The 13,261-nt window shown below is 61.3% G+C and overlaps 1 protein-coding gene across 1 annotated transcript in view; it reads right to left on the bottom strand.

The window, feature by feature from the left end:
• ADAMTS7 (ADAM metallopeptidase with thrombospondin type 1 motif 7) overlaps positions 1–13,050 on the bottom strand; it is a 13,218-nt gene extending 168 nt beyond the window's left edge. The window contains exons 1-8 of the mRNA XM_070400709.1: positions 12,944–13,050; positions 9,545–9,563; positions 5,053–5,388; positions 3,202–3,387; positions 2,115–2,285; positions 1,260–1,340; positions 1,179–1,184; positions 943–1,064 (exon numbers count right to left, since the gene is read on the bottom strand). Coding sequence (XP_070256810.1) covers positions 943–1,064; positions 1,179–1,184; positions 1,260–1,340; positions 2,115–2,285; positions 3,202–3,387; positions 5,053–5,388; positions 9,545–9,563; positions 12,944–13,050 — 1,028 coding nt within the window. The remainder of the gene's footprint in view (positions 1–942; positions 1,065–1,178; positions 1,185–1,259; positions 1,341–2,114; positions 2,286–3,201; positions 3,388–5,052; positions 5,389–9,544; positions 9,564–12,943) is intronic.
• Between the last annotated feature and the right edge of the window lie 211 nt (positions 13,051–13,261).

Genomic DNA, 13,261 nt, shown 5'->3' on the forward strand with positions numbered 1-13,261 from the left:
AAGGGGAAGAAAGGGAAGAAGGGGAAGAAGGGGACGAGCTAAATGCAATAAGAATATGAGTCATGTCCTGACCGGTTTGGCTCAGTGGATAGAGCGTCGGCCTGGGGACTGAAGGGTCCCGGGTTCGATTCCGGTCAAGGGCATGTACCTTGGTTGCAGGCACATCCCCAGTGTGGGGCGTGCAGGAGGCAGCTGATCGATGTTTCTCTCTCATCGATGTTTCTAACTCTCTATCCCTCTCCCTTCCTCTCTGTAAAAAATCAATAAAAATAAAAATAAAGAATATGAGTCACGCTCTGATAACCGTGATTGTGCTGTTCTGAGTAGAGGAGGCGCCTTCTGGCCTGGCTGGGAGCTGCAGTGGGACCTGGGAGCTCACCTGGACGTGCAGCCCATCCTCCCACCCGGGACCTGCCTGTTACCATGGAAACATAACAACCTGCTTGCAGAAACCAGGGCCCCCAGCCCTTTGCAGACCCCCAGCCCTTTGCATACCCACAGGCCTTTGCAGACCCCCAGCCCTTTGCATACCCACAGGCCTTTGCAAACCCCCAGCCCGCATTGCCTGTGCACCGCCCACCTGGCCCACCCTTTGCCTCCTTCCCATGTCATCTCTGTCCTTCTCCCCAGTATAAGCAGCCGCCTGTGGTGGGGGCAGAGCAGGTGTTTGTGGGTGACCTGCTGCTCCCCACGCTGCCGGCGGGAATGGAATCAGCGCTCACAGACGATGCCAGCCTGTCTCGGCCGCATCGGCTCAGGGAGGGACAGGCAGCCCGGACCCTTCGATTGTCCAGTTACAAACCCACCGTGATTTCCAAATGGAAAGACCCGACTGAGTCCCAAGAGGGAGCGGGGCTGGGCTCCCTGAGGCCCCCCACACCCCCTCCCCCAGCCCCCCCCGCTCCCCGGCCCCCCGGCCCCCCGGCCCCCCGCGGGCAGCACCTGGTTATCAGCACCGCCATGTCGTGGTGCAGGGGGTGAGAGTCGTCGTCCATGTTGAGCCGCTTCTGCCACTCGCAGAAGGTGCTCAGGGTGCTGTGGGCCTCGTGCGTGACCTTCAGGTCCTGCGGACGGAGAGGGTGATGGCCAGGCCTCGCCACCGCTCCGCGGGCTCAGGCCCCCACGCAGGCCGGGCACCCAGCCCAGAGGGGACAGCAGGACAGCCACAGCCCGGCCACCCCTTCCTCCTGCAGGCACCCCCCCCCCCACCTTGCAGGGACTAGGGGGGACGGGGCGGGGGACCCTCGGCTTCTCACCACCTCGTCCTGCAGCACAATCAGGCGCACGACCGTGATGTGGATGGGGTTCCCGATGCTGGGGTTCTTGAAAATGCCGGCCACCTGCCCGAGAGGGGGGGTGAGGCGTCACCCCGGACCCGGGACAGGGGCAGCCGCCCGCCGTCCACCGCCAACACCCACCCGCCCACGTTCCCACGCGCCTCTGCCCCAACCTACACCAGGGGCTCCCCACTCGGCCCAGGGGAGGAGGCCACCCCCAGCGCCGTGAGGTGTGCAAGGTGCAGGGAAGGGGCGCGGGGAGCCGTCCGCTCCTTTAAAGCTCCCCGAGCCCGGCCGGCGTGGCTCCGGGGATGAGCGTCGACCTAGGAACCAGGAGGTCAGGGTTCGATTCCCCGTCAGGGCACAGGCCCGGGTTGCGGGCTCCATCCCCAGTGTGGGGCGTGCAGGAGGCAGCCGATCCGTGATCCTCTCTCATCATGGATGTTTCTCTCTCTCCCTCTCCCTTTCTCTCTGAAATCAACAATTTATTTAAAAAAAAAAAAAAAAGCTTGCCCTGACTGGTGTGGCTCAGTGGATAGCGCGTCGGCCTGTGGACTGAAGGGTCCCGGGTTCGATTCCGGTCAAGGGCATGGACCTGGGTTGCGGGCACATCCCCAGTAGGGAGTGTGCAGGAGGCAGCTGATCGATGTTTCTCTCTCATCATTGATGTTTCTAATTCTCTATCCCTCTCCCTTCCTCTCTGTGAAAAATCAATAAAATATATTTTTTAAAAAAGCTTGCTGACTCTTCCTCCTGTTGGGGACCTGGGCTGGGGGCCCAGCCTGCCTCATGCCCACCGTTTGCCCGGCGCCCGTGCCCCCCCTTGGGGCCCCTCACCATGTTCATGATGGTCAGCACGTAGCTCTCCACCTGGGGCTGCCCGTGGTGCCGCACCATATCCGCATCCGCCACCACCAGGGTCTCCACCCACTTCTCTCTGCTGTCCGAGCTCTGGTACCGCCGCTGCCGCTTCGGCTGGTCCTGGTCGGCCCGCTGCCAGAACTCCCGCTCCAGGGGCCCTGTGCGCCGGGCCAGAGTGGGGGGAGCGGTCGGACGGGCCCGGGGCCCCTCTTCCGAGAGCTCTTGGGGTCGGCACTGGGGTGAGGAGGATGGAGGGACAGGCCAGACGCTCCCCTCACGTGAGGCCGGTGCATCTCAGCACATGCAGACCCGGCCTGACCACCACCCCCGGGGACCCCCCTGGAGGCCAGCTCCTCTGCCCTGGGCTGGGGATCAGTGAGGAATCACATCTATGCAGCCAGGAAAACCGAGGCCAAGATGTGTTTAATGTGGCCCTGCCGGCGTGGCTCAGTGGTTGAGCAATGACCTATGAGCCAGGAGGTCAGGGTTCGATTCCCGGTCAGGGCACAGGCCCGGGTTGCGGGCTCCATCCCCAATAGGGGGCGTGCGGGAGGCAGCCGATCCATGATTCTCTTTCATCATCATTGATGCTTTTCTCTCTCTCTCTCTCTCTCCCTTTCCCTTCTTCTCTGAAATCAATAAAAATCCTATATAATAAAAGTCCAATATGCTAAGTGCCCAGTCGGCCGTTCAACCAATCAAAGCGTAATATGCTAATGAGAGGCTAAGGCTGCTCAATTGCTCGCTATGACGTGCACTGGCCACCAGGGGGCAGATGCTCCCATTGGCAGGTTAGCTTGCAGCTGGGGCCCGGCCAATCAGGACTGAGCGAGATGGGCCGGACACGCCCATGAGCCCTCCTGGGGTCCCTCCCTGCCTGGCCAACCTCCTGCATCCCTCCCCGGCCCCGGGCGGGGTCCCTCGGCCAGGCCTGCGCCCTCTTGCAATCCAGGCTGAGGGACCGCCCCCCCCTCCCTGAGTGCACGAATTTCGTGCACCGGGCCTCTAGCATATTAATAAATAAATAAATGGATACAAAAAAGGACCCTGATGCCCCGCGCACACAGCCCCCGCCCCGAAGGTGGGGGCACAGGAACCTACCTTGCACCCCGCAGGTGCCTTGCTCCGCCTGCCCCTGGGAAGCCGGACGCTGGTACACCACGTGGGGCAGGGCGCTCCCGGGCTGGGCCTGGGCCCCTTGCAGGGGCTCGATGAAGTAGTCCTGGTTGTTGAGCCGGAACACACCTTTCTGGAGAGGAGCTCAAGGTCACACGGGGAGCCAGGCTGACCCGGCAGGCGGGGTCCTGGCCTGCTCTGGCCATGCTCGCGGCCAGCGGGACATCCTACCCCCGGAGGGACACTCACACCCAAAGGAAGAGGGGCCCCGGCCGGTGTGGCTCAGTGGATAGAGCATCGGCCTGCGGACGGAAGGGTCCCAGGTTTGATTCCCGGTCAAGGGCACATGCCCGGGTTGCGGGCTCGATCCCCCGTGTGGGGCGTGCAGGAGGCAGCCGGTCCATGATTCTGTCTCATCATGGATGTTTCTGTGTCTCTCTCTCCCTCTCCCTTCCTCTCTGAAATCAATAAAAATACACTTTTAAAAATACAAACAAAAACAAGACCTAGCCGGTTTGGCTCAGTGGATAGAGCGTCGGCCTACGGACCAAAGGGTCCGGCCTGGGCCCTGGTAGGGGTGGGTGCAGGAGGCAGTCAATCGATGTGTTTCTCTCACATCAATGTTTCCCTCTGTCTTTCCCTCTCTTCTGCTCTCTCTGAAAATCAATGGGAAAATTTCCACAGGTGAGGACTAAAAACGAAAAAAAATCCTATATAATAAAAGCCTAATATGCTAACCATTCGTTCAGCCCATTCGACCGGTCGCTATGATGTGCACTGACCACCAGGGGGCAGGTGCTCTGATCGGTAGGTTAGCTTGCTGCTGGGGTCCGGCCGATCACAGGCCGGACACGCCCTGGAGCCCTCCCACAGTCTCTCCCCGGCCACCCCGATCGGCCCTCACAGGCCAGGCAGAGGGACCCCATTGGTGCATGAATCCATGCACAGGGCCTCTAGTATATATCCTAATATATAAAAAGCCAGGGGATGTCACGATCGAAACAACCAGGCAGACAACTGAACAGCAGGCTGCATGTGGCAACCAGGCCAGCGGGGGGGCAGTTGGGGGCAACCAGGCTGGTAGCAGGGCAATTGGGGGTGACCAGGCCAGCTGGGGGGGCAGTTGGGGGTGACCAGGCTGGCAGGGGGGCAATTAGGGGTGACCAGGCCAGCAGGGGGGGAAGTTGGGGGCGACCAGGCCAGCAGGGGGGGCAATAGGGGGTGACCAGGCTGGCGGGGGGGCAATTGGGGGTGACCAGGCCAGCAGGGGGGGCAGTTGGGGGCAACCAGGCTGGCGGGGGGGCAATTGGGGGTGACCAGGCCAGCAGGGGGGGCAGTTAGGGACGATCAGGCAGGCAGGCAGGCAGGTGAGCAGTTAGGAGCCAGCGGTTCCGGATTGTGAGAGGAATGTCCGACTTCCGGTTTAGGACCGATCCCGGGGCTTGGGCCTAAACCAGCAGTCGGACAACCCCCAAGGGGTCCCGGATGGATTGGAGAGGGTGCAGGCTGGGCTGAGGAGACCTCCTGTGCATGAATTTCGTGCACCAAGCCTCTAGTATATAAATATATATATTTGTGTGGGGTTTTTTAAAAATGCAAGTTGGGGAGCCCACCTGGACCAAACCTATGGGACTCCCCCTATTTGAACGTGGCCTGCAGGCGAGTCCAGCTCCAAGGCAAGTTTGAGAACCCAAACCCTGGGGAACCCTGGGGAACCCCGGGCGGGCCTGCGTTTTCATCCCCATTTCACAGGCGCCATCCCCGAGGCCGGGGGAGGCGAGACCGGGCACCCACTCACCAGGCCGTCGCAGGCGCTGATGGCCGCCAGGCCGCCCTCCTGCTCCGGGCTCTGCACCTGGCCCTGCAGGTGGCAGGCGGGCGGCACGGCCCGGCGGATGTGCGCGCTGCCCAGGCCGCCGACCCGGCGCGTCTCGCTCACGAAGCCGGGCGCCAGCAGGTCCGGGGTGGCCCCCAGGTGCAGGCGCAGGTCCTGCCCGCGGAACTGCAGCTGGTAGAAGGCCGAGGCCCCGCCGCCCGCGGACAGGGCGCGTTTGCGCAGCGCGCGCGGCCACAGCTCGTAGGACAGGAAGGCGCCCCCCGCGTCCACGCGCACCGGGTGCACGATATCTCGCGCCTCCTCCCGGCTCTCGGCCGTGGTGGGCCCTGCGGGGAGAAAACCGTGCGATCAGGGACCAGAGGGCGGGATTCGCCTCCCCACGGTGTCTCCCGCTCCCAGCTCTGTCCCTCCAGCTGGAGGTATCTTGGTCCCAGGTCTCCTGCTCCCACGGCTGCCCACCTGGGGTCTCCAGAGCCCCTCACACCCATCAAATCCTGGCCTTCCGCTGTTCAAAGCGCCCCTGGGCCCCAGCCCGGCCGGCGTGGCTCCGTGGTTGGGCAGCGACCTGTGAACCAGGAGGTCAGGGTTCGATTCCAGGTCCAGGGCACAGGCCCGGGTTGCGGGCTCGATCCCCAGTGTGGGGCGTGCAGGAGGCGGCCGATCCATGAGTCTCTCTCATCATGGATGTTTCTCTCTCTCTCCCTTCCTTTTGGAAATCAATTTTAAAAAAATATTAAAAAACAGAACAAAAAACCTTCTGCTCTCATCTCACTCCGGCCCAGCCACCTGCCAGACCTCCAGCCGAGTGCCCTGGACACACCAGGGGACTGCCTCCTGCTGAGAAGGCCCTGCCCCCTGCATTGCCCACCAGGGCCAGGCCTTTGGGTACATATACACACACACACACACACACACACACACACACACATGAATGGGTAATATGCTAATTAGACCAGACATCTTCCGGATGCCCTTCTGGACAAAGCCACAGTGGTGGTGGCCAAGGCAGAGGCAGTTAGGGGCGATCAAGCTGGTAGGGGAGCAGTTAGGAGACGATCAAGCCAGCAGAGGAGCAGTTAGGGAGCGATCAGGCCGGCAGACAGGTGAGCGGTTAGGAGCCAGCGGTTCCAGATTGCGAGACGCATGTTCAACTGCCGGTTTAGGCTCGATACCGGTAGTCAGACATCCCCCGAGGGGTCCTGGATTGGAGAGGGTGCAGGCCGGGCTGAGGGACCCCCTCCCATGCACGAATTTCATGCACCGGACCTCTAGTATATACTAATATATATATATATATATATTTCATTGATTTCAGAGAGGAAGGGAGAGGGAGAGAGAGAAACATCAATGATGAGAATCACTGATCTGATGCCTCCTGCACGGCCCCCCACTGGGGATGGAGCCCGCCACCCGGGCCTGTGCCCTGACCGGGAACCGAACCTTGACCTCCTGGTTCACAGGTAGATGCTCAACCACTGAGCCTCGCCAGCCGGGCTGGGCCCTTGGGGTATATTTTTTCAGGGAAATGCAGGAGCCGGGCTGCCTGGGGTGCCTTGCCTGTGTGCGGCTCTGGCCATATCTCCCCCATCTCTGATTTTTCAGGAGGTCAGCGGGACCAGGGCTTTCCACACGCCTCCGATAAGAAGTTCTCCTTAAAAGCACATTCTGGTCCCCGGTCCCGGAGGCACTGAATCAGCACCTCCAGGAAACAGGACCAGGAAGCCCTGGGCTTGACCTGGAGCCTCGGGGGAGTAGGGAAATTCCGCATCCATCCGGCGACCCTTGGGCAACACCTGGAGGGCTGTGCGTGGCTGCCGGGCATTCAGCCAGAACCCAGAGGGCTGGCCCTGCACATCCGGGGCCCGCGGGTCTAAACCTTCAGGGAATTCTTTTCTTTCTTTCTTTCTTAAGTGTTCTTTTGTTTGTTTGTTTTTCAATCATCACCGGAGGATATGCTCAGAGAGAGGAAGGGAGAGAGGCAGAGGGATGAGCTAAAAACCTACGCATGTGGCCTGGCTGGTGTGCGCATGTGGCCTGGCTGGTGTGCGTGGCTCAGGTCACGGTTTGATTCCTGGTCAAGGACACAGGCCCGGGTTACAGCTCCATCCCCAGTAGGGGGCGTGCAGGAGGCAGCCGATCCGTGATTGTCTCTCATCCTGGATGTTTCTCTCTCTCTCTCCCTTCCTCTCTGAAATCAAAGACAATATATTAATCCTATATAATAAAAGACTAATATGCAAATTGACCGAACGGTGGAACGACCGGTCGCTATGACGCGCACTGGCCACCAGGGGGCAGACACTCAGCGCAGGAGCTGCCCCCAGACCGCAGGCCCCAGGCCGGCCAAGGCGGGTGCCAGCAGGACCCCCCAGATCACCCTGCCGGTCAGCCCTGATCGCCGGCCAGCCCCAGGGACCCTACCTGTGCACGAATTTCATGCATCGGGCCTCTAGTTAATAAATAAATAAACACCTAGGCATGTGGCCTGCCTGGGAATCAAACCCATAACCCAGTGTGTCTGACAAGAAAGGGAAGACCAGCCGTAACCGGTTTGGCTCAGTGGATAGAGTGTCGGCCTGTGGACTGAACGGTCCCGGGTTCGATTCCGGTCAAGGGCATGTACCTTGGTTGCGGGCACATCTCCAGTAGGGAATGTGCAGGAGGCAGCTGATCGGTTTTTCTCTCTCATTGATGTTTCTAACTCTCTATTTCTCTCCCTTCTTTTCTGTAAAAAATCAATAAAATATTTAAAAAAAAAAGAAAGGGAAGACCAGAGGTGAGCCAGGAGGCCCCATGTGTCAAGAAAAATGTCTCCAGGTCCTGACTGGTGTGGCTCAGCGGATAGAGCGTCGGCCTGCGGACTCAAGGGTCCCGGGTTCGATTCCGGTCAAGGACATGTACCTTGGTTGCGGGCATATACCCAGTAGGGGATGTGCAGGAGGCAGCTGATCGATGTTTCTCTCTCATCGATGTTTCTAACTCTCTATCCCTCTCCCTTCCTCTCTGTAAAAAAATCAATAAAATATATATTTTTTTAAAAAAGAAAGAAAAATGTCTCCTCACCGGCCTTGTTTTTGTCCATTGAGGCTCCCAGCCTGGTCCCTGGCATCTGGGACAGTAGATAGCATAGGGCAAGCGTGAGCGACGCATGGTTGAAAATGAGCAAGTTTCTGCAGGATACTTAGCTATTTCTTTAAACACCTGTTATTTCTTTGCCTAGTGGCCTAATTTTTAAAAAAATTTTTAAATATAGATTTTTTTAAAATTGATTTCAGGGAAGAAGGGAGAGGGAGAGAAAGATAGAAGCATCCATGATGAGAGAGACTCATGGACCGGCTGCCTCCTGCACGTCCCCTACTGGGGATAAAGCCCGCCACCTGAGCAGGTAGCCCTGACCGGGAATCGAACCTGTGACCTCTTGGTTCCTGGGTCGACTCCTTAACCGCTGAGCCACACCCGGCCAGGCTGGGTACGTGCTAAACTGCGAGGATGAGCAGGGTGTCTAGGGGGTAGACCCCCGCCCCCCCCCCCCCCCCCCCCGCCGCCCCAGGGAAGGAGAACAATTCAAGGAGGTGAGTCAAGGGGACCTGCAGCAGGAAGGTAGTTGCCCCGGGCACTGGTTCTGTGCAGGGAGAAGCAGGGAGTGATGACCGGGGTCAAAGGTGAGGGCTTCCCCGGGAGGAAGCCCCAGATGGTCCCAACTGACCACTCAGTGAGTGTGGCCTGGGGGTGAGGACAGTCACAGTCACAGGAGGTGAAGGGGTGGCCACCCCCGTGACACACTCCAGGGACAGCCGTGTCCCTGAGCCATGGGGTGGGGGGGAAAAGGAAGGGGCAGGGAGGTCGCCAGGAGGCTGGGGAAGCCAAACCACTGGGGAGAAGTGGCCCCAGGGCTCAAACACGTGTCCCTGACCGGGACCCACGTCCCTGGGGACAGGAGTGAGTGCTGTTGAAATTCCCGCTGTAGCCCTTGGGCCTGCACCGCAAGCCAGAAGCTCAAGGTGAGCTACACAGAGGCAGCCTGGGGCCCGGCCGGGGTGTCTCAGGGGTTGAGGTCGACCTATGGACCAGGAGGTCACGGGTTCGATTCCCGGTCAGGGCACCTGCTGGGGTTTGCGGGCTCCATCCTCAGTGTGGGGCGGGCAGGAGGCGGCCGATCCCTGATTCTCTCTCCTCATGGCTGTTTCCCTCTCCCTCTCTGAAATCAATCAGAATATATTTTTTAAACAATAAAGAGCTAAAGCCTCAAGACCAAGGACCCAGGATGCCCTCCCTCCGGGGAGCAGCCCCCACCGTGGCCGGCGGTTCCCCTCTTCTTCCCCCACAGGCAGGCATTGCCTAAACTCGAAGGGACCCCATGAGGCTTGCCACTAGGGGAGCAGCGGGCAGCGGCGGCTGGTCCCAGGCGAACCCTGACCCTGTCCGAAGGCTCCTCTTCCCAGGGAGCTCAGGCAGCCCGGCCTGGGCTCGCTCTCCTGTTGCTTCTTTCATACGAAGCCTCTTATTATTTTTTAAAATACACTTTTCTTGATTTCAGAGAGGAAGGGAGAGGGAGAGAGAGACACATCCAAGAAGAGAGAGAATCATGGATCGGCTGCCTCCTGCACGCCCCACACTGGGGATCGAGCCCGAAACCCGGGCACGTGCCCTTGACTGGGAATCGAACCCATGGCCTCCTGGTTCACAGGTCGACCCTCCACCACGGAGCCAGGCCGGCCGGGCCTGAGCCCTTTCTTGTTTTACTGTCTTCAGCTTTAAGACACGTTTCCTCGTAGTCACCTGGACTCGTGTGGTAAAATCATGTGGCCTACGCCCCGTCGCCAGCCGGGACCCAATGGCATCCGAGAGCAGGAAAGTGCCGCCCGCAGGCAGCACCCAGCAAGGCCTGCCCCGGGGTCGCTGTGGCGATCCAGCGATCCCAGAGCAGGAAAGTGCAGGCAGCACCCAGCAGGGCCTGCCCCCGGGTCTCCACCATGATCCGGTGATCTGTGAGCAGGAAAGTGCGGCCTGCAGGCAGCACCCCACCCTGGCCGCAGCTCAAGGGAGAGAACAACAGGTGGTGGAGGCCAGGAGCCTGAGAGATCAACACAGAGGGGCGTCTGCTCCAAGCCTCCACGGTGTGGCTCGGGGCAGGTCCCCAGCAGACACACACACACACACACACACACACACACACACACACACGGGACGCCTGCTCCAAACCTCTGCTGCCAGACTGTGGCCATCAGTAGGACATCCACTGAGGGCTCCCAGACTGTGAGAGGGGCAGGCTGGGCTGAGGGAACCGGGCCCCCCCGCCCCCCCAGTGCACGAATTTCGTGCACCAGGCCTCCAGTAATAATAATAAAAGTCAATGGAAAAATATCCTCGTGGGAGGATTATAAAACAAAAAAACAAAACAAAACCTGAGCCCAAGGTGCGTTCTCTGGCCCCAAAGCAGGTGCATTCCGCGGGCAGCGCCCAGGTCTCCGGGGCTCCGCGACTCCAGGGACCCTGAGTGCGAGCGGAATGGGGAGGGTCCCCTGTCACCTACCCCTGGGGGGTCCCAGATCCTGCCCCTCCCCTCTGGATGGGGGTGGGAGGGGGAGACAGATGAGAGGGGGGGGCGGGGGGCAGGGTGCCTGCTGGGCCGCCACCCTCCCAGGGCAGCTCCCAGGGGCAGGACTCACCAAGGACTCCCTAATCTCACCGGCTCAGCCGGGCGGTTAATAAAAGCAACAGCCACTCCAGGGAGGTCACCCCCAGGTCGCGCTTCACCCTCCCGGGGGCCCGAGGACCGTGGCCGGCAAACTCACTCGTCAACGGAGCCAAATACCAACAGCACGAGGACTGAAATTTCTTTTGGGAGCCACATTTTTTAAACTTCAACTGTATAGGTAGGTGCATTGTTATTCACTTCATGAGGCTGCTCCTCAGCTGGCCTTTGCTAAAAACGTCCTCAATCTGCCCTGACCCGTGTGGCTCAGTGGATAGAGCGTCGGCCTGCAGACTGAAGGGTCCCGGGTTTGATTCCAATCAAGGGCATGTACCTTGGTTGCGGGCACATCCCCAGTGGGGGGTGTGCAGGAGGCAGCTGATCGGTGTTTCTCTCTCATCGATGTTTCTAGCTCTCTATTCCTCTCCCTTCCTCTCTGTAAAAAATCAATAAAATATATTTTTTTTAAAAAAAGTCCTCAATCTGATGGAGGTACGTTCGCTGAGGCCGACCCCTTGCCACTCTCCCATCCACACTCGTCCTGTAGACTTGTCTCGTCCGCCTCCTTTCGTCCATCCTCTCTCTGTGCCCAAACCATCTGCACACACCTTTCTCCATCCTGGACACTCCATCTTTTCCCACTCCGCAATGTTCCCTAAAATTAACTTTGTGAACTTTCCTTAAGTTTTAAGTCAACTTCCCGCTGTACGTGCGCACCTGCGCGTGGGTTTTTGTTTTTTTTTAATATATATTTTATTGATTTTTTTACAGAGAGGAAGAGAGAGGGATAGAGAGTTAGAAACATGGATGGGAGAGAAACATCGATCAGCTGCCTCCTGCACACTCCCCACTGGGGATGTGCCCGCAACCCAGGTACATGCCCTTGACCGGAATCGAACCTGGGACCTTCCAGTCTCCAGGCCGACGCTCTATCCACTGAGCCACACCAGTTAGGGCCCGCACGTGGTATTCTGTGGAAGAGCCACACTCACGGGGCCAAAGAGCCGCATGGGGCTCGCGAGCCGCGGTTTGCCGACCACGGCCCTAGGAGGTGGAGGCCATGATGCCCACTTGACAGGAGGGTGGCCACACGCATATATGGGGGGGAGGGAGGGAGGGGTCTGGCCTGCAGCGGGGAGTCCACGGGGCTCTGATCCCAGGGGACCCCCACACACACCCCCATTCTTCCTACAGCTGCCCTGGGCCCAAGTCCAGGCTCAGAGGCAGACCCTCCCCCTGCCCCCCCAAACCCCCAGAAACCACATTCCTGCTGCTCGGGCATCCCCACCCCACCCTGTGGGCGGCCCAGGGGTGCGCTGGCAGGTGACTCCCCTGGAACCTGTCCCCTCATTCCCCCAACAGAGACTTCCCACCACCTGTTTGGGGAACCAGGTGGCGGGCACCTTCTCCACCGCGCACAGAACTCCTCGGCGACCCCCCTCGCTGGCTCCCCCAAACGGCAACCTCTCCACCAGGACCAGGCCTCAGCCAGCCCCCGCCTTGCACACCTTTGCAGCGCCCCCCTCCCTCGGCCCCCCTCTCCTTGCAAACCCCCCTCCCATCCCCTCCAGCGGCCTCCTGCACGGCTCTCCCTCCCCAACGTCCCACCGGCCCCATCAGACCAGGAGCTCCCCGCGCGCGGAGGCAGGGCACCCCCACACCCCCGGCTCCTCCACCCCCACCCAGGCCGGCGGCTCCGGACGCGCCGAGAGCTCCGGGGACTGAGTCTCCTCCGAGTCTCCGGCCTCGGGGAAGGGGGAGCGGCAGGAAGTGCAGGCGGCGCGCAACCGGACCCCGCGCCCTGGGCCCCCGCGCGGATCGGCGTCGGGGCGATCGGGGAGGGTCTGGGGGGGTGGCCCGCAGCGCCCCGCAACCCGCGCTTTCCACGGCGGAGGTGGGTGAGCCACCGGCTCCTGCGCGCGCAGACGGCGCTCCGTCCAGCCCCTCGGACCGGGGACCGCGCGAGGGCGCGCGCGGCTGCGCGGGAGAAGTGGGGACCGGGGCGCCCGACGCGCAGGGGGGACTCCTTCCCGGCCCCGGGCCCGGCCGATGGCGGCGGCGGCGGCGTCCGCAGGGCCCCCCGGACCCCCACACCCGGGGGAGGAGGGTGCGGGGTCTGCGGAGGCCCGAGGGGAGGCGGGGGAGCGGGGCGGCCACCCACCTGGTGCGGTTTGGGGGGCGCCGGGCGCCAGCGCGCACAGCAGCAGGAGGAGGGGGCGCAGCAGCGCGCGGCTGCCGGGGGCGCGGGGTCCCCGGCGGGACATGCCGGCCGCTCCGCGCGCTCCCCGGTCCGTGGGTTCGCGAGCTCCCGCCGGGTCCCGGCTCGGGATCCGACCCGCCCGGCCTCCCCGCGCGTGCGGCGCCCGGTCCGGCCGGGGCCTCGGTCCGCGCGCAACAAAGAGGTTGCTGAGCCCGCCCCCTGGCCGCCGCGGAGGCTCGGGGAGAAGCCCTTGGAGTGAACGGGGGCGAAAGACT

The sequence above is a fragment of the Myotis yumanensis genome, unplaced genomic scaffold (assembly GCF_028538775.1).
Source record: "Myotis yumanensis isolate MYYU_CA2020_CCGP unplaced genomic scaffold, mMyoYum1.0.hap1 SCAF_20, whole genome shotgun sequence".
NCBI lineage: Eukaryota > Metazoa > Chordata > Mammalia > Chiroptera > Vespertilionidae > Myotis > Myotis yumanensis.